Source organism: Lemur catta, chromosome 20 (genome assembly GCF_020740605.2).
Source record: "Lemur catta isolate mLemCat1 chromosome 20, mLemCat1.pri, whole genome shotgun sequence".
Lineage (NCBI taxonomy): Eukaryota > Metazoa > Chordata > Mammalia > Primates > Lemuridae > Lemur > Lemur catta.
Window position 1 is genome coordinate 8967580 of NC_059147.1, and position 27305 is coordinate 8994884.

The window sequence follows — 27305 nt, forward strand, 5'->3', positions numbered from 1 at the left end:
GCATTCCCTCCCTAACCTTAGCCTTGTCCCATCTGAAATGCCACTAACTCTGTGATGCCTTTCTTGATTGCTCAAGTCTAAACTGATCCTTCCATCTTCTGTGCTCTCCTAAAACTTTTGGTTTCTATAATTCTCATATAGCAATAAAATACTACCTGATACTATAAATGTGTTTGAAAACATTTTATCTTTTTTCCTGAAGGGCAGGATCATCTTATGTAATCTTGTATGTCTGCTATGCATATTTTCTCACATAGTAAAAATGCAAAAAACTATCATTGTCTGAAGGAACAGTATATACTAACAGAAATATGGTTGGATAGATGAGTCAACTAGCATTTAAAATGTATTTACAAAGCAATAACCGTGTATTTGGTCCTTTAAAGTAGGTACCTTTTAGGTACTGGAAATGTTTTGGGTTTGTATCTTAGTCGTTATATTCAGTATTAATAAATATTCGTTTTGGTGACTAATGTGGTTTTTTCTTTCATCTGATTCAAAATAGATGGACAAGAAGAGAAGAAGCTGACTTTTACAGGGTTGTGTCTACATTTGGAGTAGTTTTTGACCCTGAGAGAGGCCAATTTGATTGGACAAAATTTAGAGCTATGGCGAGGCTACATAAGAAAACTGATGATAGTTTGGAGAAATATTTGTATGCATTTATGTCCATGTGTCGGAGGGTTTGTCGTCTTCCTTCCAAAGAAGGTATGTAAGAAATTCTTTTTTTCCTTATTTCAGTCAAAGAAGCAAAATTACTAAAATTCAGAAATTTCCAATTTATCTCTTTTATGTGAAATTTCAATATGATCTAATTCAACTTTCCAGCAATTTTTTAGATTTATAAGCAAACTATGCTTAAAGATCCCCTATTCTTTAATTCTGCTGTTAAAATGAGACCTAAAGAGAATAAAGGTACATGCTGAGTTTTAAGAAAATAGCTAGTGTTTAGTGTAGATTTATGATTAGGAGCACGTGGAAGATAAAGGACTTGTTTTGGTAAACAGAACTAACCTATATTTTGAGTCCATCTCATAAGAATTGTGCCAGAGGGATTATTTACCTGAATAATTTTGCAAGGAATAAGGCCCCCACTCATAAGACATTTTAAAGAATTTTCTGGAAAAGATCTCCACCCAGGGCCATCTTCAAAAAAGACAACTAATCAGACATGGTGTTGCAACTCAGCTAAGGAACTGTTCTGGGATGAATTTCATTGTCCTCGAAGCCCAGAGAAATAGCTCATATTGCTGACTGTTAAACCCAGTGGCCTCCTATTCCTATTTTGTAGTCAAAACATAAGTGGTTTATAAAGGATTTAAATTCCACATGGGTTTCTTTACTTTTTAAAATTTATTTACTAATAGATTTGTTGTCAGTTCACTGAATAGAGTAGCCAATCACTTGATTACCCAGATACCAGGTAATTTGGGGTAGGTTTCTGTCTGATTTCAGGTCTATTGGAATACTATAAAAGGGTTTAAGAAGACAAAGTATTGCATCTTTTGTTATTTATGCTTGCCAAGAGATGCTCATTTCTTTTTTTTTTTTTTTCAATTTTCTTAATTCCCATCACCAATATAGTGATGTGAATAAATTCATCACTTTTGATTCTAGTTTTTCAAGAAAAGGGAAAGGGTTACTTACTAAATAATCATTGAAAGGTAGGGCTTTCTTATTAGGAATGTGAGTGAGGAGATTCAGAGTGGGGACAGTGACAGTGTCGCTCCGGTCGGGTCTCTACTGGAGGAAGCTGTGGGTAACCAGAAACAGGTGCTACTCTGTATGGCCAAGTCGCCAACAGGTGCATCAACGCAGAGACAATACTGCAAACAAGACATAAAGCTGAGTGTTAGAATGCTACTCAACAGACATCATATTGTGTTTGGTGATTACACACGGACCGAGTTTGAACCTTTTCTGGCCAGAAATGTGCAGTCTGTGTCTATTGTTGACATGGAAGTAAAGGTTAAAGACCCATAGCCTATTAAATGCGTGCACTATTGCATTTCACATCTTTCAGCTGAATGAAATTGGCCGCAGCAGTGAAAATGCGGAGAAAGAGACATAAAATATAATTGCAGCAAATCATTGGGTTCTGTCTGCAGTTGAATTCCATTAGGCTTGGGGACAGCCTAATGCATGATGTGGAGGTCAAATCACACCTCCTTGGTTATGTGATGACAACCTTACTGTTTCAGACAAGAATGTTGGCAGCAGCTTCACCACCTAGAACCAGGTGGTGCTGCCTCAACACAGTTCTTCAGGAACTGGAAAAACGTCCCTGTGGAAAGCATTAGCCCAGAAATTGACCATTAGACCTTCAAGCAGGTACCAGTATGGCCAATTAATTGAAATAAACAGTCATAGCCTCTTTTCTAAGTGGTTTTCTGAGAGTGGCAAGCTGGTAACTAAGGAGTTCCAAACGATTCATGATTTGATTGATGATAAAGATGCTCTGGTGTTTGTGCTGATTGATGAGGTGGAGAGGCTCATAGCTGTCCATAATGCCTACAGGGTGAGAACCAAGTTACTAGGTAATGCTGCATGGTTAATGCTGTCTTGACCCAAATTGATCAGATTAACAGGGATTCCAATGTAGTGATTCTAGCTACTTCCAGTGTCACTGAGAAGATTAATGTGGCCTTTGTGGACAGGGCTGACATCTAGCAGCACATCAGGCCACCCTCTAAGCCATCTTTAAAATATACCTCTCTTGTTTGGAAGAACAGATCATATACCCTCATTAGCAGCTGTTGACTCTCTGAGATCTGGAGATGATCGGATTCATTGAAAACATGTCAAAATTGAACTTCCTTTTGAGGGAAATTTCAAAGAATTCAGTCCCGAGGGCCTAAGCAACCAGGTCCTGAGGAAATTCCCGCTTTGGCTCACATACTGTACATCCAGGGACACCCACCCCCAGCATAGAGGGGTTCCTGCAGGCCCTGTCTTTGGTACTGGATAAGCAGTTTGAAGAAAGAAAGAAGCTTTCAGCTTACAGTTGATCCTGGACTTCCTCATCCAGTAGCTCCATCTAATGGAGAACACACACCAAGTGATACTGCTTGTCTTACAACGGATGCCACTCTGGAAATCCCCTCTGCAAAAATTTGCTTAGATCTTCAAGCTAGAAACCCACAAGGCCAGGCTTTGTTAAAAGAAGTGTGTTATATTAACATTATTTTTAGTCTTTTTTTGTTTGTTTTTTTTTCGAGACAGAGTCTCACTCTGTTGCCCGAGCTAGAATGCTGTGGCATCAGCCTAGCTCACAGCAACCTCAAACTCCTGGGCTCAAGCAATCCTACTGCCTCAGCCTCCCGAGTAGCTGGAACTACAGGCATGCGCCACCATGCCTGGCTAATTTTTTCTATATATTTTTAGTAGAGATGGGGTCTCGCACTTGCTCAGGCTGGTCTGTAACTCCTGAGCTCAAGCAATCCTCCTGCCTCGCCTCCCAGAGTGTTAGGATTACAGGCGTGAGCCACCACGCATGGCCATATTAACATTGTTTTTAACTGCATTATTAGAAGACAAAACGCTGGTCATTTTCAGTGTTTTTAAAAGATAGTTCAGGCACGCCTATAATCCTAGCATTCTGGGAGGCCGAGGCAGGAGGATTGCTTGAGCTCAGGAGTTCAAGATCAGACTGAGCAAGTGTGAGACCCCATCTCTACTAAAAATAGAAGAAATAGCCAGGTATCGTGGCATGCGCCTGTAGTCCGAGATAATCAGGAGGCTGAAGCAGGAGGATTGCTTTAGCCCAGGAGTTCGAGGTTGCTGTGAGCTAGGCTGATGCCATTGCATTCTACCCAGGGCAACAGAGTGAGACTCTGTCTTAAAAAAAATAGATGATTCAACTTCTGTTTGTCTCTTTGTAAAGAACTGTCTAAACATGTCTATTCCCATCCTGCCTCCAGTCAATTAGACACATAATGCTAACAAGTTTTGTTTAAAAATAAAGGAAGATTAATATAGGTATTTTATAAACAAAAGAGAAACTGTATCACCCTAAAGAAGCATGTAATTATAGCATTTATAAAAATGTGCACATCCCTCAAGGTAGAAGGTAGCAGTTGCTTTCTAATATCAGTTTGTTTAATTTAGTGCAAACATGCTTTGGTGACTATTTAATGTCTAAGAAAAACCTATTTCTATGTTACAGAAATTGAGAAAAAAATTCTAGGTAAAGTGCTGTTTTATAACAATGAGACATGGTCCAATTTGCAGAAAGAACACAGACCCTCAGTGTTTAAGTGAAATGTGTGCTGGACATCCCTTTTAACCCAGTGCAGGCACACGTGCATTTCATGGATATTTCTGCCTATTGTTTTATTTGTTCAGTAACATTATTCGTATCTCAAATGACGTTATTCACATCACATTAATAGAAGGTAAAATAAATGGGTCAATAATCGGTGTATCTCAAAGAATATTGTGTTTTGCTTTTATCTCATGCTAAAATAAATTTCATATTAATGCTTTGTAAAGACATGGGATTGAGGTTTTATTTAGAGTTTCCCAGACTTCCTCAGTTCACAGTGCCCTTAATGTCTCAGTAATTTTTTTCAACAGTACTCAAGGCCAAAAAAAAATAGTAACATTTCTGTTTAATTAATAATTAGATCTACCAACTTAATAAGTATTTATGTCCTAAATCTAGTAATTGTTTGAAAACATAATTACCTATATTGAAAGAAAAAATAATACTTTGATTTCTTTCTTAAGTAACTACAGTTAGTAATGGGATGTGTGTACCTGTTGGGCACTGTACAACTTTTCAAATCTCAGAAGTAGACTGGGTACTTCACCCTTGTTTCCTGTTCCATATTGATTTTTGCATGGTCCTTGTTCCCCCTCACCTCAACTTTTGTTTTGAACTACTTTTAGACGTACACAAAAGTTGCAAAAAAAACATACAGGGAGTTTCCATGCATCTCTCACTCTGCCTCTCTTAATGTTAAAATCTTACATGATTAATTATAGTGTAATTATCAGAACAAGAAATTAATGTTAGTACAATGTCATTAAACCAAATACCTATTTGAATTTTACCAGTTTTTCTACTAATGTCCTTTTTCTGTTCCAAGATCCTATGTCATATTTTGTTGTTCTTTCTCCTGCAGTCTGTAATAGGTTCTCAGTTGTTCCTTGTCTCTTATTAACTTGATACCTTTGAAAACTATTGATTACTTACTTTGCTATATATCCCTCAATTTTAGTTGTCTTGTTTTTCATATGCTTAGATTTAGGCTATGCATTTTGGGCAAGAATACCACAAAAATGATGTTGTGTCCTTCTCATAATGTAATATCATGTCGTTCATGATATCAGTAATGTCTTATGACTGATGATTTTAATCACTTGGTTAAAGTAGTATGATACATTTTTCCACTGTAAAATTACTCTTTTCCCATGGTGTTAGCAAATATAATATCTTGAGGAGCCTCACAAACCCTGTTTTTTCTCAAACTTTAACCCATGATTGTAGTACATATCAGATACTAAATCTTGTCTATAACAGCTTTTATTGTGGAATTCTGCTGTAAGGAAAACCTGTTTCTTTCTCTCTTTAATCAGTTATTCCTATTAGTACAGATTCATGGATATTCTATAGATTACAATCCAATATTACTATTATTTATTGTTCAAATTGTTTAGCCATTTGGGGCTCCTCAGATTGGTCCCTGAATTATTTTAACAAGCTCATATCTTTTTCTAGTACTTCCCAAGTGCCAGTAACCAATTTGCAAAGATATAATCTCATCTAAAGGAAATGTAGCATAATCTAATGGTGAAACTGAACTACTTCAGACTAGTAGTTTGTGCAGGGTTTAATAGACATACCTGTTTCCCTTGAAATTTAGGGAAGCCCTTGTTGCCCCTGTGAGTTCACGGCAATGCCCTGTTACCTCATGCAGTTTGAGATATGCCAGCTTACATTTGTTTATGAGGTTTCATTCAATAGTTCTAGTTTATATTTATGAGTGATTTTGAGCAAGTGTTTTCCTCTTCCATTAAGACAGGTATTAGTAAAGGCATAGCTCATAGGGAATTTCTAAAAGAAAATCCCTAGTTATATTAATATACTTCCAAAATAATCTTACGGTTTACATTAAGATCCAGTGTTTTATGTTACATGATTTTTAGTATTTGTTTTTAAGACTTAAATTTCTCTTCATTTAAAAATATTAAAAAGAAATACTTCTTAGTATTTCTATACAAAGGGTTGGGAACTATACAATGATATTGCATGGAGGTGCATTTAGTAGTAGTAGTTTATTTATAATTTACTTATAAATGAAAATTTTTGAGATTAATATTCTTATCCTGTTTCAATGTAGAATTGGTGGATCCAAATATTTTTATTCAACCTATCACAGAAGAACGTGCTTCTAGGACTTTGTATCGCATTGAACTTCTAAGGAAAGTACGGGAACAAGCCCTTCGACATCCACAGTTGTTCGAACGCTTGAAGCTTTGCCATCCAAATCCAGACTTACCAGTCTGGTGGGAATGTGGCCCTCATGATAGGGATTTGCTTATTGGTGCTGCCAAACACGGGGTGAGCCGAACAGACTACCACATTCTTCGTGATCCTGAACTCTCTTTTATGGCAGCTCAAAGGAACTACAGTCAAAGTAAGATGGCTCATTCAAGGACTTCTACCCCACTTTTACAGCAATATCAAGTAGCACTTTCTGCTTCTCCTCTTACCTCTCTACCTAGGCTCCTAGATGCTAAAGGTATTATTCTAGAGGATATAAAAGTTAAAAGTGAAAACCTTAAAGAGGAGCCTCAGTCTTCTGAAGAAGAATCTATGTCTTCTGTGGAAACCAGGACACTAATAAAGTCTGAGCCTGTAAGTCCAAAGAATGGTATTTTACCACAGGCTACTGGAGACCAGAAATCTGGTGGAAAAGGTGAAACAGACAGACGCATGGTTGCGGCCAGAACAGAACCCCTAACTCCAAACCCAGCATCTAAGAAACAGAGAGTCCACAAAAGAGGATCAGAGTCTAGTTCTGATTCTGACTCAGATTCTGAGAGATCATCCTGTTCTTCCAGATCATCTTCTTCCTCGTCGTCCTCCTCCTCTTGTTCCCACTCCCGATCAGGCTCTAGTTCTTCTTCATCCTCATCTTGTTCTTCAGCATCTTCTTCATCCTCCTCCTCCTCCTCTTCCTCCTCATCATCCTCTTCATCTTCATCAGAAGAAAGTGACAGTGAAGAAGAAGAAGTCCAAAAGCGAGGTATTTGCATAAAGTAATTTTGATTTTAAGACAACTTTTCAAGTAAAAATGAAAAGAACTTGATTCAGATAACTTAAGCATGTTTAAAATTGTTAGCTCAAGTTTTTTGCGTACAGATTTTCTTAGGAAAGCACTAAGGAAGGAAACTAGAATTACTGGTACACAGTCCCTATTCAGTATTCAAGGTATTAGATTAATCAGACAGTTGAACTAGAAATTTTACACAATAGCTTTATTTCTTTGTGATTGCCTTAAGGTTAATATTATATTTTTCACAAGAACAGGTCTATTAGTAAATAAATAAAAGATGATAATATATAACAGTCACCAAGAGTCTTAGATTAAACAGCCCAACAAGAATCTCACAGGCCATTTGTCAGCAATGACAAATGTTTGTCAGCAGAGTAGTGTTAGGTGGTTCCCTTCTGCAGATGTTCTTGCAGTGGTCCAACAGTTCAGGCGTAGGAAAATGAGTCAACGTCAAGCATGTATAGGGGCCACTCTGGCATGAAGAACCTCATACCCCACGGGAGCCAGAATCTCTTGGAAGAACTGCATAGGCATAACTTTCAGGGTTGCCACAGGCAACATGCCCAATTCTAAGAATCACCAGAGTCACCTCATTTAGAAAATTATAGTGTCCCCACCATGTATTTGTAGTCTCCCAGTCCAGATGAAGTCTACCAATCAGGATTCATTTTAAAAATAATGGGTACTTTATTGTATTCTCGGTGAGTTTTTTCCCTTTTTTGACCATTTGGTTTTACTTCTAACTTTTTCATTTTCAGATATTTTTGAGTACTTACTTGCATAAGATTTTTAAAGTATATACAGAGTTGTTTTATGAAGTCTTTTTAAAGTGGTTGTAATTGTTCTTAGCAGAAGGTACCCCTCACATGAAAGCCTATGATGAAGAAAGCGTTGCGTCCCTGAGCACGACCCATGATGAGACTCAGGATAGTTTTCAGATGAACAATGGGACACCAGAGTCTGCTTATATCTTACAAGGTGGATACATGCTGGCAGCCTCATATTGGCCAAAGGTAAAGGAATAATTTCTTGTCGAGATGGGTCATTTTCTAGTACTTTCCTATGTTGCTTTAATGGTAGATATTCTTATGTAGAAAAATAAAAATAGGTCATTGTAAAATGTAGGATGACATTTTATGTTGTTAGCATCAAAAGTATAAATTATTACTATCAAGTAAATTAGTTCTACTTAAATGTGTATGCTTCTCAACATAACCTTAGAATGTTTAGAATGAAAGATAATGAATCCTTATATTCAAGTTAATATTAAAGTTCCTGTTTATGAAATAGGTGCTTTCAACTGAATCTCCTTGAAGAAATTTACTGTAGCCAGTTGTGACCTAGGAAAAAGTTCATTCAGTGGCAGAAGCTAAGATTGAATTAATACAATTTCCATTATGTGACTCGGCTGGTACAGGAATATTAAGCCTTTAGGAATGAGGTTGGGAAATGGAGGATACTCTTTTATATACTTCTAAGTGGTTTGAATTTTTTATAAGGAACTGTATTACTTTTGTAATTATAAAAACAAAATGGTAGAAAACTATGATATGATATTTTTGAATTTCCCCAAAGGGAATTTGTACTTGAATAACTTCTGACAGAATTATAATATATATGTGAGAATATGTATGCTTGCTACATGCACATATGTTGGCGTATAAAGTCTTGATGGAGGGTTAAATCCATCAAGGTTCTTGGGCTATTTGATCTCCAAAGGTCTGGCCTAGTTATTAAAATTATACTTGGATGTTGCACGCTTTTCTAGGATCGTGTAATGATCAATCGGCTGGACAGTATTTGTCAAACAGTTCTGAAAGGGAAGTGGCCTTCAGCTAGAAGAAGTTACGATGCTAACACAGTGGCCTCTTTCTATACCACAAAACTGCTGGATAGTCCTGGAGCAGCTACAGAATACAGTGAGCCCAGTGTACCCACTCCCCCAGGTGCCGGTGTTAAAGAAGAACATGATCAGTCAACACAGATGTCAAAGGTGAAGAAGCATGTACGAGAAAAGGAGTTTACAGTGAAAATCAAAGACGTATGTGTATTTTTATTGCCCTAGGGCCTGATTGCGATTGCGGTGTGCAGCATGCTTTTCCTGCAAATGGCTGCCTGCTCTTACTCTTCCTTCCTTCACGTACTTGTTTCCTGGTATTTGGATTGTTTTCTGTCTGATACCCAGGTTATTAAACTTGAATATTCTACTAGAGGGATCATGATTAAATATTTTTCTCTCCTTATGCTTCTGAAATAGTTCTTCTGATCAAGGTGTTTTCTTAAACAGTGTGACAATTTCTAACTGTTTGGTTCTTTTATATACTGTTTAAATGGTATGTCAGTATACTTTCTGTTTTAAACATTTAGCATGTTCTATTATCAATAATGTTGAATTTTTTTAATGATTTTTGAAGCTTAATTGATTATTCACGTTCTAAAATATGGGTATTGTCCTCCAAAATGTCACATGCATAACGTACATGGAGATGTATGTCTAAATCTGAAAATGTTACAATGCACTTGTCATACGAACAACTTTGTTTTGCTCAGAAAAGTGTATAGAGTACCTATATTTTTTCATCTAAGATAGAAAATTTAGTATTCCTTATTGAAATGGATTAAAATGTTTTATTCAGTTGATTTATGAATGGGAAGAGAATTTCATTAATGTCTCAAGGGTTTTACTTCATTTTATTCTAAGTAAAAAACTTCTCTGAATATCCTGCAGTAAGATTTTCTTTTAACAGCTTCTGTCTCAATAATGGTATTTGTTTAACAGGAAGGTGGTTTGAAGTTGACCTTTCAAAAGCAAGGGCTTGCTCAGAAAAGACCACTGGATAGCGAAGATGGTGCTATGGGGCAGCAGCAGTACCTCACTCGACTTCGGGAGCTTCAAAATGCGTCAGAGACCAGCCTCGCCAATTTTCCAAAATCTATGCCAGTATCAGGTGAATATGCAAATAATAACTGTCTTACTATGAAACATTCCCTGTCATTTCCAAATCTTTTATAGACTCTCATAGTAAAAATTCATTTTTCCTTTAATGTTGAGACCTCTCTTAAGTCTGTAGAATAATCAATATAATTTTAAATATCAATAAGTATTTGTTGGAACTTTTAATGTAACATTTTAAAGCACAGAGGGCAGTTTAGTTTTGGGGGCTTGAATAGTGTGGAAACATCATTTTATCAAGTTGCTTTATACAGATGAAAGCTCAAACTCAATTTCAGTATGAAAGTATATTATGAATTTTAAAACAAAAAGTTAAATCACTGGCCAGACACTGTGGCTCACGCCTGTAATCCCAGCACTTTGGGAAGCTGAGGTGGGAAGATTGCTTGAAGCCAGGTGTTCGGGACCGGCCCAGGAAACATAGAGAGACCGTATCTCTACAAAAAATGTAAAAATTAGCCAGGCATGGAAGCGTGCACCTGTATTCCCAGCTACTCTGGAGTCTGAGGTGGGAGGATTGCTTGAGCCTGGGAGCCTGGGATCACTTGAGCGTGGGTTGTGACCATGCCACCGCACTCCAGCATGGGTGACAGCAAACTCCTGTCTCAATAAATAAATAAATCACAAAGTAACGGTGATAGGTAGCAGTAATTAAAATGGGAAGTTTAGAAAGACTTAAGAGATTGTATAGTTCATGCATCTACAGGATACAGAAATTATTTATGACTTGATCCCTAAAAGGTGATCTTTCATCTTTGTGGAATACTTGCAGGAACAAGGTTCTTACTACCTTAAACAACCCTTTTTATTGTTGGACAGCTCTAATTGTCAGAAAATACCTTCCTATTTGAAAGTAAATTTTGCCTGCTGTAGATAGGTTCTTCTCAATGGTTGAAGTTCTGTCTTTAACAGCAACACATGATTAACTTGGTCCTATGTCTGCATGATACATCTTAACATTTTGAAAGCAATGATCAGATCTCCCCTTCAGACTATCTCTATTTCTTCTAAGCTTTGATAATTTGAATCAACAAATATTTATTAAATGCCTAATTGGTGCCGTGTATTATGTGCTCTATAGGCATTGAGGAATGCATTAGACATTGGTTTTGTTTTATCTTGGCCTAGTTGTGTTTTAATTTGTCTACATCGCTCTGAAAGTATGATGTCAAGAATTGAGAATGATACTCAAGATCAACTGAGTTTTAATGTGTAGAACACAGCATACTAATTCCCAAAAATGCTTGTCAATTAAAGCAGATGAATGACTTGAATTTCCATTATACCTTCCTTGTACATAAGGGTAAGGACTCTATTTCAGTACTCTACTAAGTCTGGTTGCCAGGCAATACTTGGAAACATTTCAGAATTCCTGTGCATGTGCACAGTGTATGGAATTCCTACAATTTGGGAAAATAATGCTGTATTATAAGTAGTGTCTTGAATTGATCACTATTTTAAAATGCTGCTATTACCACTTTTAATTACAAATTAGTTAGTTCAGCTTCATCGGCATCTCTTTGGTCTTTTGTACATCCACTAACCATTCAGTATAATTTTCCAATTACTAGACTTTCAGACATGTATGAAATGCAGTTCAAATATGAATCAACTACACTTCTTTGCTAAAGTATAAATCAGGTCCCCTAAGCTATGCTTTATAATTACAGTTTTATTATTAAAGACTTCTTTCTTTTCACCAAAAAATGGGAACAGATAGGGAAGATAGGCTGTGGGCTCTTTTTTCCCAACCTAAGTGATGCTTAATAATACTACTACTCTTACTCTTGGAACTCCACTGTAAAGTGAAATTGATACTTCTATCATAATCATTTTGTTGCTATTACAGCTGAAGATTGTACACCCTTCACCTATAAGTAATTCTTCAGTATATAATACTGTTTTTAATAATATCAGTAGCAATTGTAACACAAATTTTACAACTATACAAAATATTTAAAATCTCAAATATTCATATGAGATAGCATTATTATCTAAGCATTTTATCTTATCCATCTTAATTACTGCAAATGTGAAACCTGGATCTGTCTTCATGCATGACTTTTGGGAAATCTGTTAACATTTTTAAGCCTTTTCTTGTTTGTGAAATGAGGGGTGTGGGGAAGGAGAGAGGTGACATTGCTGGGTGGGTTAAATAAAGTAACATATATAAAGTACGTGGCATGGAGTTAGATGCTAAACAGATGTTAAAATTAGGTACTCATAGATTGTAGAATTAGATGCTTAACAGATGCTATTATTGAAATCCTTCATTTTCCTAAAGCCACACCTTTTTTATTATTGTATAATTACCACCTGAATTTTATCTGAAAGCCTGGAGTAAAGATACGAGATGTAATGTAATTTACTAATGAATGAGTGTGAAATAGCATAGATTATAACAAGAGGACAAAACTCAAGAGCACATTCCAGGCCGGGTGCGGTGGCTCACGCCTGTAATCCTAGCACTCTGGGAGGCCAAGGTGGGAGGATCGCTCAAGGTCAGGAGTTTGAGACCAGCCTGAGCAAGAATGAGACCCCGTCTCTACTAAAAATAGAAAGAAATTAGCTGGACAACTAAAAATACATATAGAAAAAATTAGCTGGGCATGGTGGCACATGCCTGTAGTCCCAGCTACTTGGGAGGCTGAGGCAGAAGGATCGCTTGAGCCTAGGAGTTTGAGGTTGCTGTGAGCTAGGCTGATGCCACAGCACTCTAGCCCGGGCAACAGAGCAAGACTCTGTCTCAAAAAAAAAAAAAAAAAGATCCCATTCCAGAAACTACCTGGAATAGCAGATAAAGGATGGCAGAGCCAAGCAACATGGGGTTGAATTGTCATTTTCTAGCTGTTGTAACATTTAGCAAGTGCCTTAATGTTTCTGATCTCATTCGTAAAATGGGCTTAATAATACATCTATGTTTTTGTTCTATTTTTGATGATTTGAGGTAGCATTTGTAAAACTTAGTCCAGTATCTAGCACTTAGTAGGTATTCAATAGAAGCTATTTTTAATGTTATTATAGTTACATCTAAGATGAAGATAATACAGACTTGATAAAATAAAGTTAAGTTTTTCATTTTGGATTCTGGTATAAAATGAATTAGTAATGCCTATTAAAATCACCGTCAGAAATAAGTCAGGTTAGTATATAATGAAAGGAAAGAATTGGCCAAATAGGATATGTTTGTAAATGTACACTTTGGGCCAGGTGTAATGGCTCATGCCTGTCATCCCAGCTATTTGGGAGGCTGAGGCAAGAGGATTACTTGAGGCCCAGGGTTTGAAACCAGCCTGGGCGACATCGCGAGACCTCGTATCTAAAATTTAAAAAAATGTACACTTCAATAAGAATTCCATAGATAATAATACTTCTCTTTTTTAGATAGCACAGAGATAGCACTAAAGGTAAAGTAAAAGAAGGACACTATAAGACACTGTCTCTGCCTTTCAGATGCTTGGTAGACGAGAGTTACACATTAAAATATTAGATAATACATTAAAAAGATAATATATTTTGCTACACAGAACATTATTGCCAACATTAACAAATGTTGGCAAAGAGGAAATTCACTGCTGTCTAGACACTTAGCCAAAGTGCTGTGGAAGAGATGGAATTGAATTTGGTAAGGATTTGATAGGAGGAAGATTAAATAATTGCCTTTCTGGAAAATTGGGTTGGTGGTAGGGCTGGAAGGTGGGCAGGGAATAGCATGAACTAGAGACTAGGTGTCAGGAAAATTGTGTGGTTTTGTGATAAAACTGACCTAGCTAGTATGTAAATTTTTACCGCAGAGAGAGATGTCTAGCAGATCAGATCTTGCTTAGAATCTAAGTTAGGAAAAGCATCAAAAACAGATCTAGGGCAGGGTTTGGGGTTAACGATCATGTAAGAATAGAGCTGATGCAAGGCAGTTCATTCATATCTGGACTAGGAAGCCATGAGAAGTTCTTATGAAAAGAATGGTGCTTTCTAAAGCAGTGTTTTAGGAAAGTTATTGTTATTATAGCTAAAATGTGCTATAGTATCGATCCCCAACCTTTTTGGCACCAGGGACCGGTTTCCTGGAAGACAGTTTTTCCAGTGGGGCTGGGGGTGGTTTCAGATGATTCAAGCACTTTACATTTACTGTGCACTTTATTTCTATTATTATTACATTGTAATATATAATGAAATAATTATACAACTCACCATAATGCAGAATCAGTGGGAGCCCTGAGCTTGTTTTCCTGCAACTAAGTCTCATCTGGGGGTGCTGGGAGACAGTGACACCTGAAGAAGCGTGTTGCTTATGTCCAGACTACTCCGTAATCTCATTTTGCTTGCTGTCACTGCAGAAAACCCTGCTTCACAAAGATAGGATGTTGGAAATGGAAGCAGGCTTTTCAGTGCTTTTGTGGTAATCTCAGGACGTTCCACCTTGACTTTAATCCAGAACGTATGGAGATTTGAAGTTGTCTCAAACATACTTTTAAGGTCACCATCATTTGTGATCTCAAACAGTTGATCCTCTTCTAGCATGGACAAAGTTGATTCACTTGGCCTGTTCACAAGTGGGTTGCGGATCCATCCATTCCTTACCAGTTCAGGGGTCGTTGTGATTGGGAAGTAATGCTCAAATTCTTTTGAAAGCTGAGATAGGTGATCATGCACCAGCTGGGAGAAAGAAAGCCCCGGCTTAGCCTGTTTCAAAATCTCTAATGTTGGAAACATGTCAGAACTCTCAGTGTTCACCTGTCACCCCCATAATTCCAGTCTGACTTCGAATGCAGCCACTTTATCTGCCGACTTGAACACAGTTGTCATTATCCCTTGAAGTGACAGATGGAGTTCGCTGAGCAGGTTGAATATGTTACACAAGTAAGTTTGGGGACCCATTCTTTGTCACTGAAATGTGCAGCTAGTGGTGACCGTTTTTCTAAAAGAAATCTCTGGAGTGGCTCTTGGAACTCAAAAACTCTGGCCAGTGATCTACCTTAGAAAGCCGTCTCGCTTCTGTGTGTAAGCGAAGATGTGTGCTCTGCGTCCATCTCCTCACAGAGCTGCGCGAGCACATGGAAGTTAAGGGCATGTGCTTTAATGTGGTTGATAATTTTAATCACATCCTGCAAAATGTTGTTTAGCTCAGGTGACACTTTTCAGCTAGTCAGCATTTCTCTATGGATGATGCAGTGCAGACTCACATTCAGAAGTGACCTCTTTGACCCAAGTAATGAAACCAGAAACTTGACCCAAGTAATGAAACCAGAAAGCCGTCCAGTCATGGCAACTGCTCCATCCAGCCATATACTGACACAAAATGACCCATTCAATTTTCCTGATATGTAATCATTCAAAGACTTGAATACTTCTGTAGCTGCAACAAAAGTGCACATAACATATCCTCATACACATCATCCTGAAAAATACATGGCACAGAAACAAGCATTGTTGCCTTGTCAACAGTGGTAGACTTGTCAACCTGGATTGTGTACCATGGTGACTCATTAGTCCTCTCTGACGATTGCGCCTCAGTATCCTCTGCAATTTCATCAGTTCATCTAGTTATGGTGCTAACCGAAAGAGGAACACATGCCACCTTTTGAACTGCACCCTTTCCTAAAAGTTCACGGCCAATGTCCTTAGCAGCAGGCAGGATCAGCTCTTCCCCAGGAGTAAAGGACTTCTTAGCTTTAGCAATGCAGTTAGCCGCTAAGAATGATGTCTCAGGGCAGACATATTTGATGAAGTAGTGGCCTTTAATAATTGCTTCTGTTCTTTGTGTTCATGTTTTTTTCTTTTGAAAAACTCCCAAGCCTTTTTTTTTAATGCAGTGTGCTTGGTCTCCATGTGGCAAAGCAGTTTTGAAGTTTTCATGGCTTCATTAGATAGCCAGTCACCCCATATTATACAAAGCGGGCTTAGAGAATGTGAATTACCTGTTGCAGTGAGCCCGTCATTTAAGTAGAACTCTTGGTATTTTCTTTTAAATGTAGCTTTCATTTTGTTGGCAGTCTTAGAGTCTCCTGCTGTCTCATCATTGGGTCAAAGAAGCTCTCCAGTGACATTTGTTTTTTACTCATCTTAGCTAGGGTTAGCTTATGGGCTTACCAAAACTGTGACTGAGACAAGCATGCAGGGTGGGAAAGAGGCACAGATGGAAATGGTAAATAAAATAATCGGCGGGCCATGCACAGACTAAATAAGTGTCAGATTCTGACTTAAAGCCTGCCACCAGACACAGTTTAATTGTCGCTTGCCACTCACTGATAGGGTTCTGATATGAGTCTGCAAGCAATTGATTTATTATGGTCTCTGTGCAGTCAAACCTCTCTGCTAATGATAATCTGTATTTGCAACCACTCCCCAGTGCTAGCATCACTGCCTCAGCTCCACCTCAGATCATCAGGCATCAGATTCTCATACGGAGCGTACAACCTAGATCCCTCGCACGTGCAGTTTACCTTAGGGTTCGCGCTCCTATGATAATCTCATGCTGCTGCTGAGCTGACAGCAGGTGGCACTCAGCCAGTGATGGGAGTGATGGGGGGAGCAGCTGTAAATACAGATGAAGCTTCACTCAACTTGCCCACCACTAACGTCCTGTGCTCGGCTCCTGTGCGGCCTGGTTCCTAACAGGCCATGGACCAGTACCAGTCTGCGGCCCAGGGGTTGGGTCTGCAGATTTAAAGTATACAGAAGGATGTACATATGTTATATGCAAATACTATATACCATTTTATAGAAAGGACTTAATCATCCTTGGATTTTGGTATCCATGAGGGTCCTAGAACCAATCCCCCGTGCATACCAAGAAACAACTGTATAGTGTTCATATTTATATATCAACATGAATAAAACTTTAAAATGTGCATGGAAATGAAAAATACCTAATTCAGGATAGTACTGACCATAGAGAAGAAGAAAGTGGAATAGAGGATGGGGGTACACAGTGACTTTCAGGTATATCTTTTTTCCCCTAGCAGTTTCTTTTCTATTTATTTTTCTTTGATGTATGCATTTTTTTTTTAATTTTTATAACTTTTTCTTTTGAGATAATTATAGATTCACAGGAAGATACAAAAAAATACACAGGAAAGTCCCATGCGCCCCCTGCCCCAACCACCTACCTCCACCAGCGTCTCCTACAACCACAGTATGATATCAAAAAATATCTGTGATATTTTGTTAATCTGATTATAATAAAATTCACTATATGAATATAATAAAATCTTTTCCTTTTTTCCATAGTGTTATGTCCCATTCCTACAGTACTTTCAAAAATGGTTTTTATTTATTGTAATTAGTTTTTCCTTACCATGTGAATTAAGAAACTTTTTTGAAACTAAGATGTGAGTAAGGTAAATGACTTCCACATGGTTACACAGCCAGCCAAAGGACAACATCTTATTCAGGTATAAACAGGACTTGCTCAGTAAATTCTCCTTAAATGATTGAAAATGCATTTCTCATTACAAGCATGTAAACTATTTTAAACAAGAATCTCACCCTTAATAATATTTTCTTCTAATAAGAGAATTCAAGATTGTGTATTCTTTGAGGAAAGGAACAATGTCTTATTTGTCTTTGAACCATCATACTGCCTAGTACGTAGGTACTTAAAAAATACTTCTCGGGAGAAAGGATGAACATGTGGAGCTGTTTCATTCATATCTCTTACAAACATTTTTATTAAATGCCTACTGACATCTGAAGGGTTTTTTGACAACTAAAAGGTTATTGGTAACCTTAAGGAAAATACCTTAAATAGGCTGAGGCAGGAATGGACTATGGGAAACTGAGAAATGAGTTGCTCCTGAAAAAAAGGAACATAGTAGAGAACAATCTTTCAAAATTTTGGGGGTTATAAAAAGGTCAATGAGGTTTTTATTGAGATAGAGTCTCACTCTGTTACCTGGGCTAGAGTGCAGTAGCATTATCAGAGCTCACAGCAACCTCAAACTCCTGGGCGCAAGTGATCCTCCTGCCTCAGCCTCCCAAGTAGCTGGGACTACAGGCACGCACCACCACATCTGGCTAATTTTTTCTATTTATTAGTAGAGATGGGGTCCAGGTCTTGCTAAGGCTGGTCTGGAACTCCCGACCTCAAATGATCCTCCTATCTCACATACCCCGAGAGTCTAGGATTACAGGTGTGAGCCACCATACCCGGCTGAAAGTTTATTTTTTATTTGTTGGAGTTAGGCCATATTTTTACATTTGGAAGAAGAATCTAATGTAGAAAAAAGATATTTTGGCACAAGAAAAAGCAGAGATAAATATTAAAAGTAAGCTTTTAGAAAACGTACGAATTAATGGGTTCAAAGAAGGGGGAAAGATTTGTCTTGGACCAGAGAAAGTCATGCTTTTCCCTCTAAAAGACAAATGGAAAGAAGGTGTGTGAATATCATGGGGAAGAAATTGAGAAGACAAGGCAGAAGTAGAAAGAGGCCTAGATTACAGTTCTTCAACTTTTTAAATGAGAGGTGGGGGGTGATGTCTTTAATTTGAGAATAAGAACTAACATTTCTATATATTTAGGAAAGTGATTACTTTCAGTTTGTATAAGAACTAGATTTACATTATTGCTTTGCATGATTTTAATTTGACAGGTACTTCCATTCAATCAACCCTTGGTGCCAATGGGGTGATATTAGACAACCAGCCTATAGTCAAAAAAAGGCGAGGAAGGAGGAAGAATGTAGAAGGTGTTGACATCCTCTTTTTTAACAAAAGTAAACCACCTAATCATGTAAGTAAAGGTACTTAAAAACCACTGATCCTTGAGTCCAAAATTTAGTCCTAGTAAATACACATATTGCTCTTTGTGAATGTTTAGTATTAATAGAATAATAGTAATAAGGAAATTAGAAGTATATGGTTTTCTGTTGTATCTCAGCAGAATCCAACACTGGCCAAGATTTATGAAAATTTTAAGTTTAAAAGATTTGGCAGAATTTTAAGCAACAACTTTTTTTTTTCTCTTCAAAAAATTTTTCCATTGAACCAAAATTAGAATGATAAAGCATGGAAATAAAAATTTCATTTGGTGTTTTTCTACAGGTTACTTTAGGCTTAACCACCTCACAGATTTCCACAGGGATAAATCCAGCACTGTCCTACACTCAACCTAAAGGAATTCCTGATACGGAAAGTCCAGTTCCAGTTATTAATCTTAAAGATGGGACAAGACTTGCAGGAGATGATGCACCGAAGAGAAAGGATTTGGAAAAATGGCTTAAGGAGCACCCAGGTTATGTGGAAGATTTAGGAGCTTTTATTCCTGTAGGTGATACCTTAAAAATCTTGGTATATTTTATTTCTGTGATTTGTCAGACCTACAATGATGAAGCATAAATTTTCATCCACTTATGCTAAATATGTTTTCTGCTTAAGATTTAGGAAAATTAGCAGAAAAAATAATTACTATCTTTTCTATGATATCTTACAGTGTCATTTTCCATTGTGCATTCAACAACTATTTAATAATAAAAATCACTCTCATATAGAGTACTATGTTAGACTCAATGAAGGTTGCAAAGGTATAAAACTTTTAATCCTTTCTCTCAAGGAATTTATTTGGAAATAATAACGATCATAGTAAACATTTACTGAAACTTAGCTATATGCCTGCCGTTATACTTAGCACTTAACATGCATGAACACTCACAACAACTTTATTATTTTTATTAGGAGGCATTGTTATAATTATTTTACAAACAAAGAAATTGAAACACTAAAATTTTAAGTAAATAGTCCAAGTCTGCAAAGCAAATAAACTCTTAAATCCAGAGTCCAAACTAGTACCATTAAGCTTTCCTTCAAGCTTTAAGAGCACGCCTCCTATGCCTCTCCCGACGCACAAGTTTACACTAATCAAAGATGAGAATCATTATGTTTTATTTGCATTCTCCTTATCCTCTGAAATACTGTCTTCTTATGGGCATATGGCTTTTTTACTCCTGGAAATCTATTATTTGATTTTCCAGTACCTTACTATCAGATGCTAATATATGAAACTTTGGGTATCACTGACTTTGTAAGGTAAAAGAGTAAAAATACATCCTCTACACAGTGAAGTTAGCAGGCCTGTTCTGTCTGCCTCCATTATGAAGATTAAATGGGTAACCCAAGTGAAGCTGTCTGCTACCCTATGGGCTTCTTAAGGACTATGTCTTATTCACTTTTGTATCCCCAGAATAAGCACGTATTTCCTGATACACAGAATAGTATCCTGCTCCTTGAAAATATTTATTAAATCTATGATTTTAAAATGAAAATCTTTTTCTTTTCTTTTCTTTTCTTTTTTTTTTTTTAATTTAGACAGGGTCTCACTCTGTCACCCAGGCTACAGTGTTGTGGCATGATCATAGCTCACTGCAGCCTTCAACTCCTGGGCTCATGCAGTCCTCCTGCCTCCGCCTCCTAAGTAGCTGGGACTACAGGCACATGCCACCATGCCCAGCTAATTTTTCTATTTTTTTGTAGAGATGGGGTTTCACTCTTGTTCAGGCTGGTCTCAATCTCCTGGCCTCAAGCAATCTTCCCTCCTCAGCCTCCCAAAGTGCTAGGATTACAGGCATGAACCACTGTGCCAATGAAAATCTTTTGAAAAATAAAAAGTACTGTATAAAGGTAAAGTGATTATTTATTAACAGGAAAAAACATTAATTGCCTTGTTATTTTTTTTCATGAAAAGGAAATACAAAATCTCCAGTCCCAGAATGGTCTTTGTGTCTATATTAATATATTTAGATGCAGTATTTTATATTGCTGGTGTTGTCACCAGGAAACAACCCAATAGTATAAAACAGAGAGCCTGAGTCTTGGCTTTTAGTTGCCCTTCATATTCCTAGTTTACTCAAAGGATGCCACAAATTCTCAAGGTTTTATTTAATTCCTTTTGATTAAAAAAGAAGATGGGCCAGGCATGGTGGCTCAGGCCTGGAATCCCAGTACTTTGGGAGGCTGAGGCAGGAGGATCGCTTCTGCCCAGGAATTCAAGGCTTCAGTGAGCTATGATTGTGCCACTGTAGTCCAGCCTAGGTGACAGTGAGACCTCATCTCAAAAAATAAAATAAAATTAAAAAAATAAATGCCAAGTAATTCTCTTATGAGGGGAGAGGTATTCTCTAAATGTAATGGGCAATCACAGGGCAAATACTTCAATTCTAAAAATAATGAGAATCATTAGTTTAACCCTATAATTTAACGTATTAGAAAATAACATTCATTTACCTAGTCAACCTTTATTGCATTACTACTATGTACTATTACTATTTTAAGGGATTGAGGATGTAATAGTAAACAATATAAAGTTCTTGCCCTCATGACATTTATACCATAGGCTTGGAAGGATTATCATACCTTTCTCTTTTTAACTGCAAAAGAGTTTATTAAATTTTTATATCCATTCATCATTTTCACTTCAGATAAACCTTTTATCATAATGTTTTGTATAACTTTATTATAAGATTTTAAATAAAACTTTTTTTAAAGGGCAGTATCTGTTCCATCTACTAAAGAATATATAATTTTTCTGCCTTCCCAAGGATACTTTACATTAATGATTTCTTGGCTCTCATACTCTATTGTAATAGCTCTGAAGCTAAATAATTATAACATGGTGTAGAATGTAATAGAGGTGTGTATAAAGTGTCATGGGAACAGATATAAAAACAACTCTGCTTAAGCAGAGTAAAATATCTGCGGAAAGATAGAAAATAGAGCTGACATTTTACTAGTGGATGAAAAAAGAGGGCATTGAGCAGGCTAACACAAAAGAAGGATATTTTAGGCATTATATAAGAATTGTGTAGTTAATCATGATTTTCCTAGAAGAAATAAATATTTAAAAAAAGAATTATGAAGACAGTTAAAAGAATATAACTATAAGGCATATTCGTAAAATGGAATAAATCTGACATTCCAGAGAACGTGGAGGAATGAGTGGGTAATAGCAAATCAATAGAAAAGGTGAGCAGAATAGGTTCAGGCTGTGGCAGGACTCTTATGTCATATTGAAGAGTTTCTTGCAATGTTCTGATTGGTTGAAAATAGCTACAAACATTAAGCACTGCTTTCTTAACAGTTGTACAGATTAGTAGTGTGGTTTATTGGAAAGAGTGTTTGCCACGGGCGCGGTGGCTCACGCCTGTAATCCTACCACTCTGGGAGGCCAAGACGGGCGGATTGTTTGAGCTCAGGAGTTCGAGACCAGCCTAAGCGGGAGCGAGACCCCGTCTCTACTGGAAGTGGAGGGAGATTGTATGGACAGCTAAAAATGTATATAGAGGAATTGGCCGGGCATGGTGACACATGCCTGTGGTCTCGGCTGCCTGGGAGGCTGAGGCAGGGGGATTGCTTGAGCCCAGGAGTTTGGGATTGCTGTGAGCTGGGCTGACACCACGGCACTCTAGCCCGGGCAACAGAGCGAGACTCTGTCTCAAAAAAGAAAAAAAAAAAAAGAGTGTTTGCCACCTATGTTTTCTTAATTTGGCTCTGCTGTATGTTAGCTGTATGACCTTGAGGAAGATAACAAATCTGAGCCTTGATTCCCCATTTGTAAAATAAGAATACCTTTTAGTATTGTGAGGATTACATGAGAAAAAATGATAAAAACAAGTAGTGAGATGAAGAGAAATGAAAGCCGCTAGAATAAATTATAAATTGTCACAGCACAATGAAAGTCTTATACGTGGATAAAGAAAATTGGTAGGCCAGGCGTGGTGGCTCACACCTGTAATCCTAGCACTCTGGGAGGCCGAGGCAGGTGGATTATTTGAGCTCAGGAGTTCGAGACCAGCCTGAGCAAGAGCGAGACCCTGTCTCTACTAAAAATAGAAAGAAATTATATGGACAGCTAAAAATATATAGAGAAAAAATTAGTCGGGCATGGTGGCGCATGCCTGTAGTCCCAGTTACTTGGGAGGCTGAGGCAGAAGGATTGCTTGAGCCCAGGAGTTTGAGGTTGCTATGAGCTAGGCTGACGCCACGGCACTCTGGCCAGGGTGACAGAGCGAGACTCTGTCTCAAAAAAAAAAAAAGAAAGAAAAGAAAAGAAAATTGGTATATACATACCATGGAATACTACTCAGCCTTGAAAAGGAATTAAATAATGTCTTTTGCAGCAACTTGGATGGAACTGGAGGCCATTATCCTAATTGAAATAACCCAGGAACATAAAAACAAACACCCCAGGTTCTCACTTATAAGTGAGAGCTAAACAATGGGTATGCATGGTCATACGAAGTGACATAATGGACATTAGAGACTCAGAAGGGGGAGGCTAGGAAGAGGGTGCAGGATGAAGAATTACCTACTGGAGAAACTTATCAGAGGAAAAATAACTATACAATAAGTAAAGAAACTTACCAGAAGAGAAAGCAAAGAAACAGCTCCAACATCATTGGTAACCCCTTCAGGTATCACTCTAGGAATATGATGGTCTTTTAAGAAAATAGACTAACAAAATCTTGCTCGTCAAGAGCCAATGGAAGGACACTACTTCCATATAGAGCCATCATTGTGATGGCCTTGAATAATTTTTTAAATGCATAATTTGAAGAAAAGATTTATGCAGTACTTCTTATTAAAATATTTAAAGTTTAAATATTTTTTTAGATTTTATTTTAATAGATTTAGCAGGTACAAATGGATTTTTGTTACATGGATCAATTGTATAGTGGAGAAGTCTGGGCTTTTAATGTACCTGTCACCTGAGTAGTGTACATTGTACTCAGTAGGTGATTTTTCATCTTGCACCCCTTCCATCCTCCCACTTCTGAGTCTCCAATGTCAATTATGTCACTTTGTATGACCATGTATACCCATTGCTTAGCTCCCACTTATAACCAAACATGCCGTGTTTGGTTTTTTGTTCCTGGGTTATTTCGCTTAAGACAATGGCCTCCAGTTCTAGCCAAGTTGTTGCAAAAGACATTATTTAATTCCTTTTCATGGCTCAGTAGTTTTCCATGGTGTATATATACCACATTTTCTTTATCCACTTATCTCAGTCAATGGGCACTTGGGTTGGCTCCATATCTTTGCAATTGTGAATTGCATTGCGATAAACATATGAGTGCAGGTGTCCTTTTTATAAAATGACTTCTCCTTTGGGTAAATCCCCAGTAGTGAGATTTTTGCTGGATTGAATGGTAGATCTACTTTTCGTTCTTTGGGAAATCTCTATGCTGTTTTCCATAGAGGTTGTATTTACATTCCCACCAATGGTGTATAAGCATTCTCTTTTTACCGCATCCTTGCTAACAGCTATTGTTTTTTTACTTTTTAATAATGGCCATTCTCACGGAGTAAAGGGGTATCTCATTATGGTTTTGATTCGCATTTCCCTGATGATTAGTCATATTGAGCATTTTTTCATGTTTTTTGGCTGTTTTTTCCTCTTCTTTTGAAAAGTGTCTGTTCATGTCTTTTGGCCACTTTTTAATAGGGTTGTTTTTTTCTTGATTTGTTTGAGTTCCTTATAGATTCTGGATATGAGCCCTTTGTCAGATATATAGCTTGTGAATATTTTCTCCCATTCTGTAGGTTGTTTACTGTTGATTATTTCTTTTGCTGTGTGAAAGCTTTTTAGTTTAAGTCCCATTTATTTATTTTTGCTTTTGTGGCATTTGCCTTTGGGGTCTTAGTCATAAATTCTTTATTCTAGGTCAATGTCAAGGGTAGTTTAAATCTTTAATTCATCTTGAGTTCATTTTTATGCATAGTGAGAGAGAAGGATGCAGTTGCATTCTTCTTCATGAGTTTACTTAATTTTCCCAGCACCGCTTATTGAATAGGGTATCCTTTCCCCAGTGTTTGTTTTTGTCTGCTTTGTCAAAGATCCGTTGGTTGTAGGTGTATGGTTTTATTCCCAGGTTCTCTATCTTCGTTCCATTGTTCTATGTGTCTACTTTTCACCAGTACCATGCTCTTTTGGTTACTATCACCTTGTAGTATAATTTGAAGTTGGGTAAGGTGATGCCTCCGGATTATTCTTTTTGTTTAGGATTGCTTTGGTTATTTGTGGTCTTTCAGAATTTTAGGATTGTTTTTTCTTTTCTTTTTTTCTTTTTTTGAGTGCCTCATTACTGTATTTTTATTTTTTATTTATTTATTTTTTATTTCAGAATATTATGGGAGCACAAATGTTTTAGTCACAATAAATTGCCTTTGCACCACCTGAGTCAAAACTACAAGCATGCCCATCCATGTTTTTTCTAATTCTGTGGAAAATGACATTGGTATTTTGATCAGAATTGCATCAAACCTAAAAATTTAAATATTTTTAAAGTGTAAATAACTAAATGGTAAATGCTTCTATATAATGTAGGATTAAATTACTTGGATAGGCTCGTTTGTAATATTTTGAGTAATTTTGCACAAAGATTTTAAAGACGTTTTCTTTGTCTATGTATTTTAGAGAATGCAGCTTCATGAGGGAAGGCCCAAACAAAAAAGGCATCGTTGCAGAAACCCCAACAAATTAGATATTAATAGTCTCACTGGAGAAGAACGTGTTCAACTGATTAACAGAAGAAATGCTAGAAAGGTAATTAAATGTTTGTTGTTAATCTTTTATATTGAGCCACTATTTAAGAGATCTCTAGAACACTATTTCATTATGCAGGAGTATTTTCTAACAGACCTGGAAATGGGGTTGACTTTAGCAGATTTGTGGGAAAAGAGGTGGACTATAATTTTATGCCTTATAATTTAAAATCCCACATCATTGTCTAAATCATTAAATAAAATAAATCACTTAACATATCTGTGTCTAAGCAGTGCCATTGCATATTGTTGTACCTTTGCACAACAGCACTGTACCCAAGGCAGTGGTTCTCATCAGAGGTGATTTTGCCCATCAGGGGACATTTGGCAATGTTTGGAAACATTTTTAGTAGCCACAACTCAGCAGGGTGGGGAGGTGATTGGGAGGGAATGCTGCTGGCATCTGGTGGGTAGAAGCCAGAGATGCTGCTACACTTCTTACAATAGGACACCCCCACACACACATCAGTACCAATCCAAAAGGTGCAAAGGCTGAGAAACTCTCATCTATGGAGATATCATAAGCATCATAAATTTATATATTTATTGCTGGATTTTTCCATGAGATGGCCTTAAAGTTTCTTGTCACTTTATGTAATACGTCAAAATCAGTACATTATGTAATTTTCTGGTAGATGAAAATAAAATGTCTTAAAGGTAACTTGTAGACTAATGGTACTTTTGTGCTTATCTTCTTGTTTTACTGATTGATAAATTGTAAGGGTTGAGGTTTCTCTGAAGTCTCTTTTTGAACCAGATATGGCTCAACATTTGTTTCCTCCAATCGTTTTACATTTGGATTGGTATCTATCTCTTTTAACTCACAAAGTACAAGACAGAAGACTTGTGACACCATTTTGCAAATGTATATTTTTGACACACTGTTATTCTCATAAGTAACAAAATAAATAAGAAAGAACAACTGGCTTCAATACAAACATCAAATTTCTCACTGAGTTCTTTTGTTCACAAACTAAATTATCAATACCTTACATAGATCATGTTAATTCCTTCGTTATGATTTACTCTCTGTTAAATGTCCTCATTGGTGGGATAAAAATACATAAAAATATTTGAATTTCTCATAAGGTATATTAGAATTAGAAGAAGACTTTTTTTTTTTTTTTAAGAGACAGGGTATTGCTTTATTGCCCTGGCTGGATTACAGAGGGACAATCATACCTCACTGCAACCTCAAATTCCTGGGCTCAAGGGATCCTCCCGCCTCAACCTCCTGAGTAGCTGGGACTACAGGCGTGCACCATCATCATGTGCAGCCAATTTTTTTCTTTTATTATTATTATTTGTAGAGACAAAGTCTCACTGTGTTGACCGGGCTGGTCTTGAACTCCTGGCCTCAAGTGATCCTCCTGCCTGTCCTCCCAAAGTGCTGAGATCACAGGCATGAGCCACTGTGCCTGGCCAAGAAAACTGTTTTTAAAATAGTTTTAATATTGTATACACCAACTCTTTAAAATTAATGCTAATTTTTCCCCCAATTTTGCAGAGATAGCTTATTCAGCTTTTGTTAGCAT

At 37.1% G+C, this 27305-nt stretch overlaps 1 protein-coding gene and 1 pseudogene across 7 annotated transcripts in view; both read left to right on the forward strand.

Annotated features, from left to right (window-relative positions):
• Positions 1-27305, forward strand: part of CHD9 (chromodomain helicase DNA binding protein 9) — a 230199-nt gene that overhangs the window by 197150 nt on the left and 5744 nt on the right. For 6 of the 7 annotated variants that reach the window (XM_045533756.1, XM_045533759.1, XM_045533758.1 and 3 more), the window contains 8 exons: positions 506-708; positions 6345-7253; positions 8133-8296; positions 9052-9324; positions 10063-10231; positions 18828-18967; positions 19279-19500; positions 25643-25771. In XM_045533756.1, coding sequence (XP_045389712.1) covers positions 506-708; positions 6345-7253; positions 8133-8296; positions 9052-9324; positions 10063-10231; positions 18828-18967; positions 19279-19500; positions 25643-25771 — 2209 coding nt within the window. The remainder of the gene's footprint in view (positions 1-505; positions 709-6344; positions 7254-8132; positions 8297-9051; positions 9325-10062; positions 10232-18827; positions 18968-19278; positions 19501-25642; positions 25772-27305) is intronic. The other variant, XM_045533761.1, reaches the window with a different exon arrangement.
• On the forward strand, positions 962-3008 carry LOC123625476 (annotated as a pseudogene).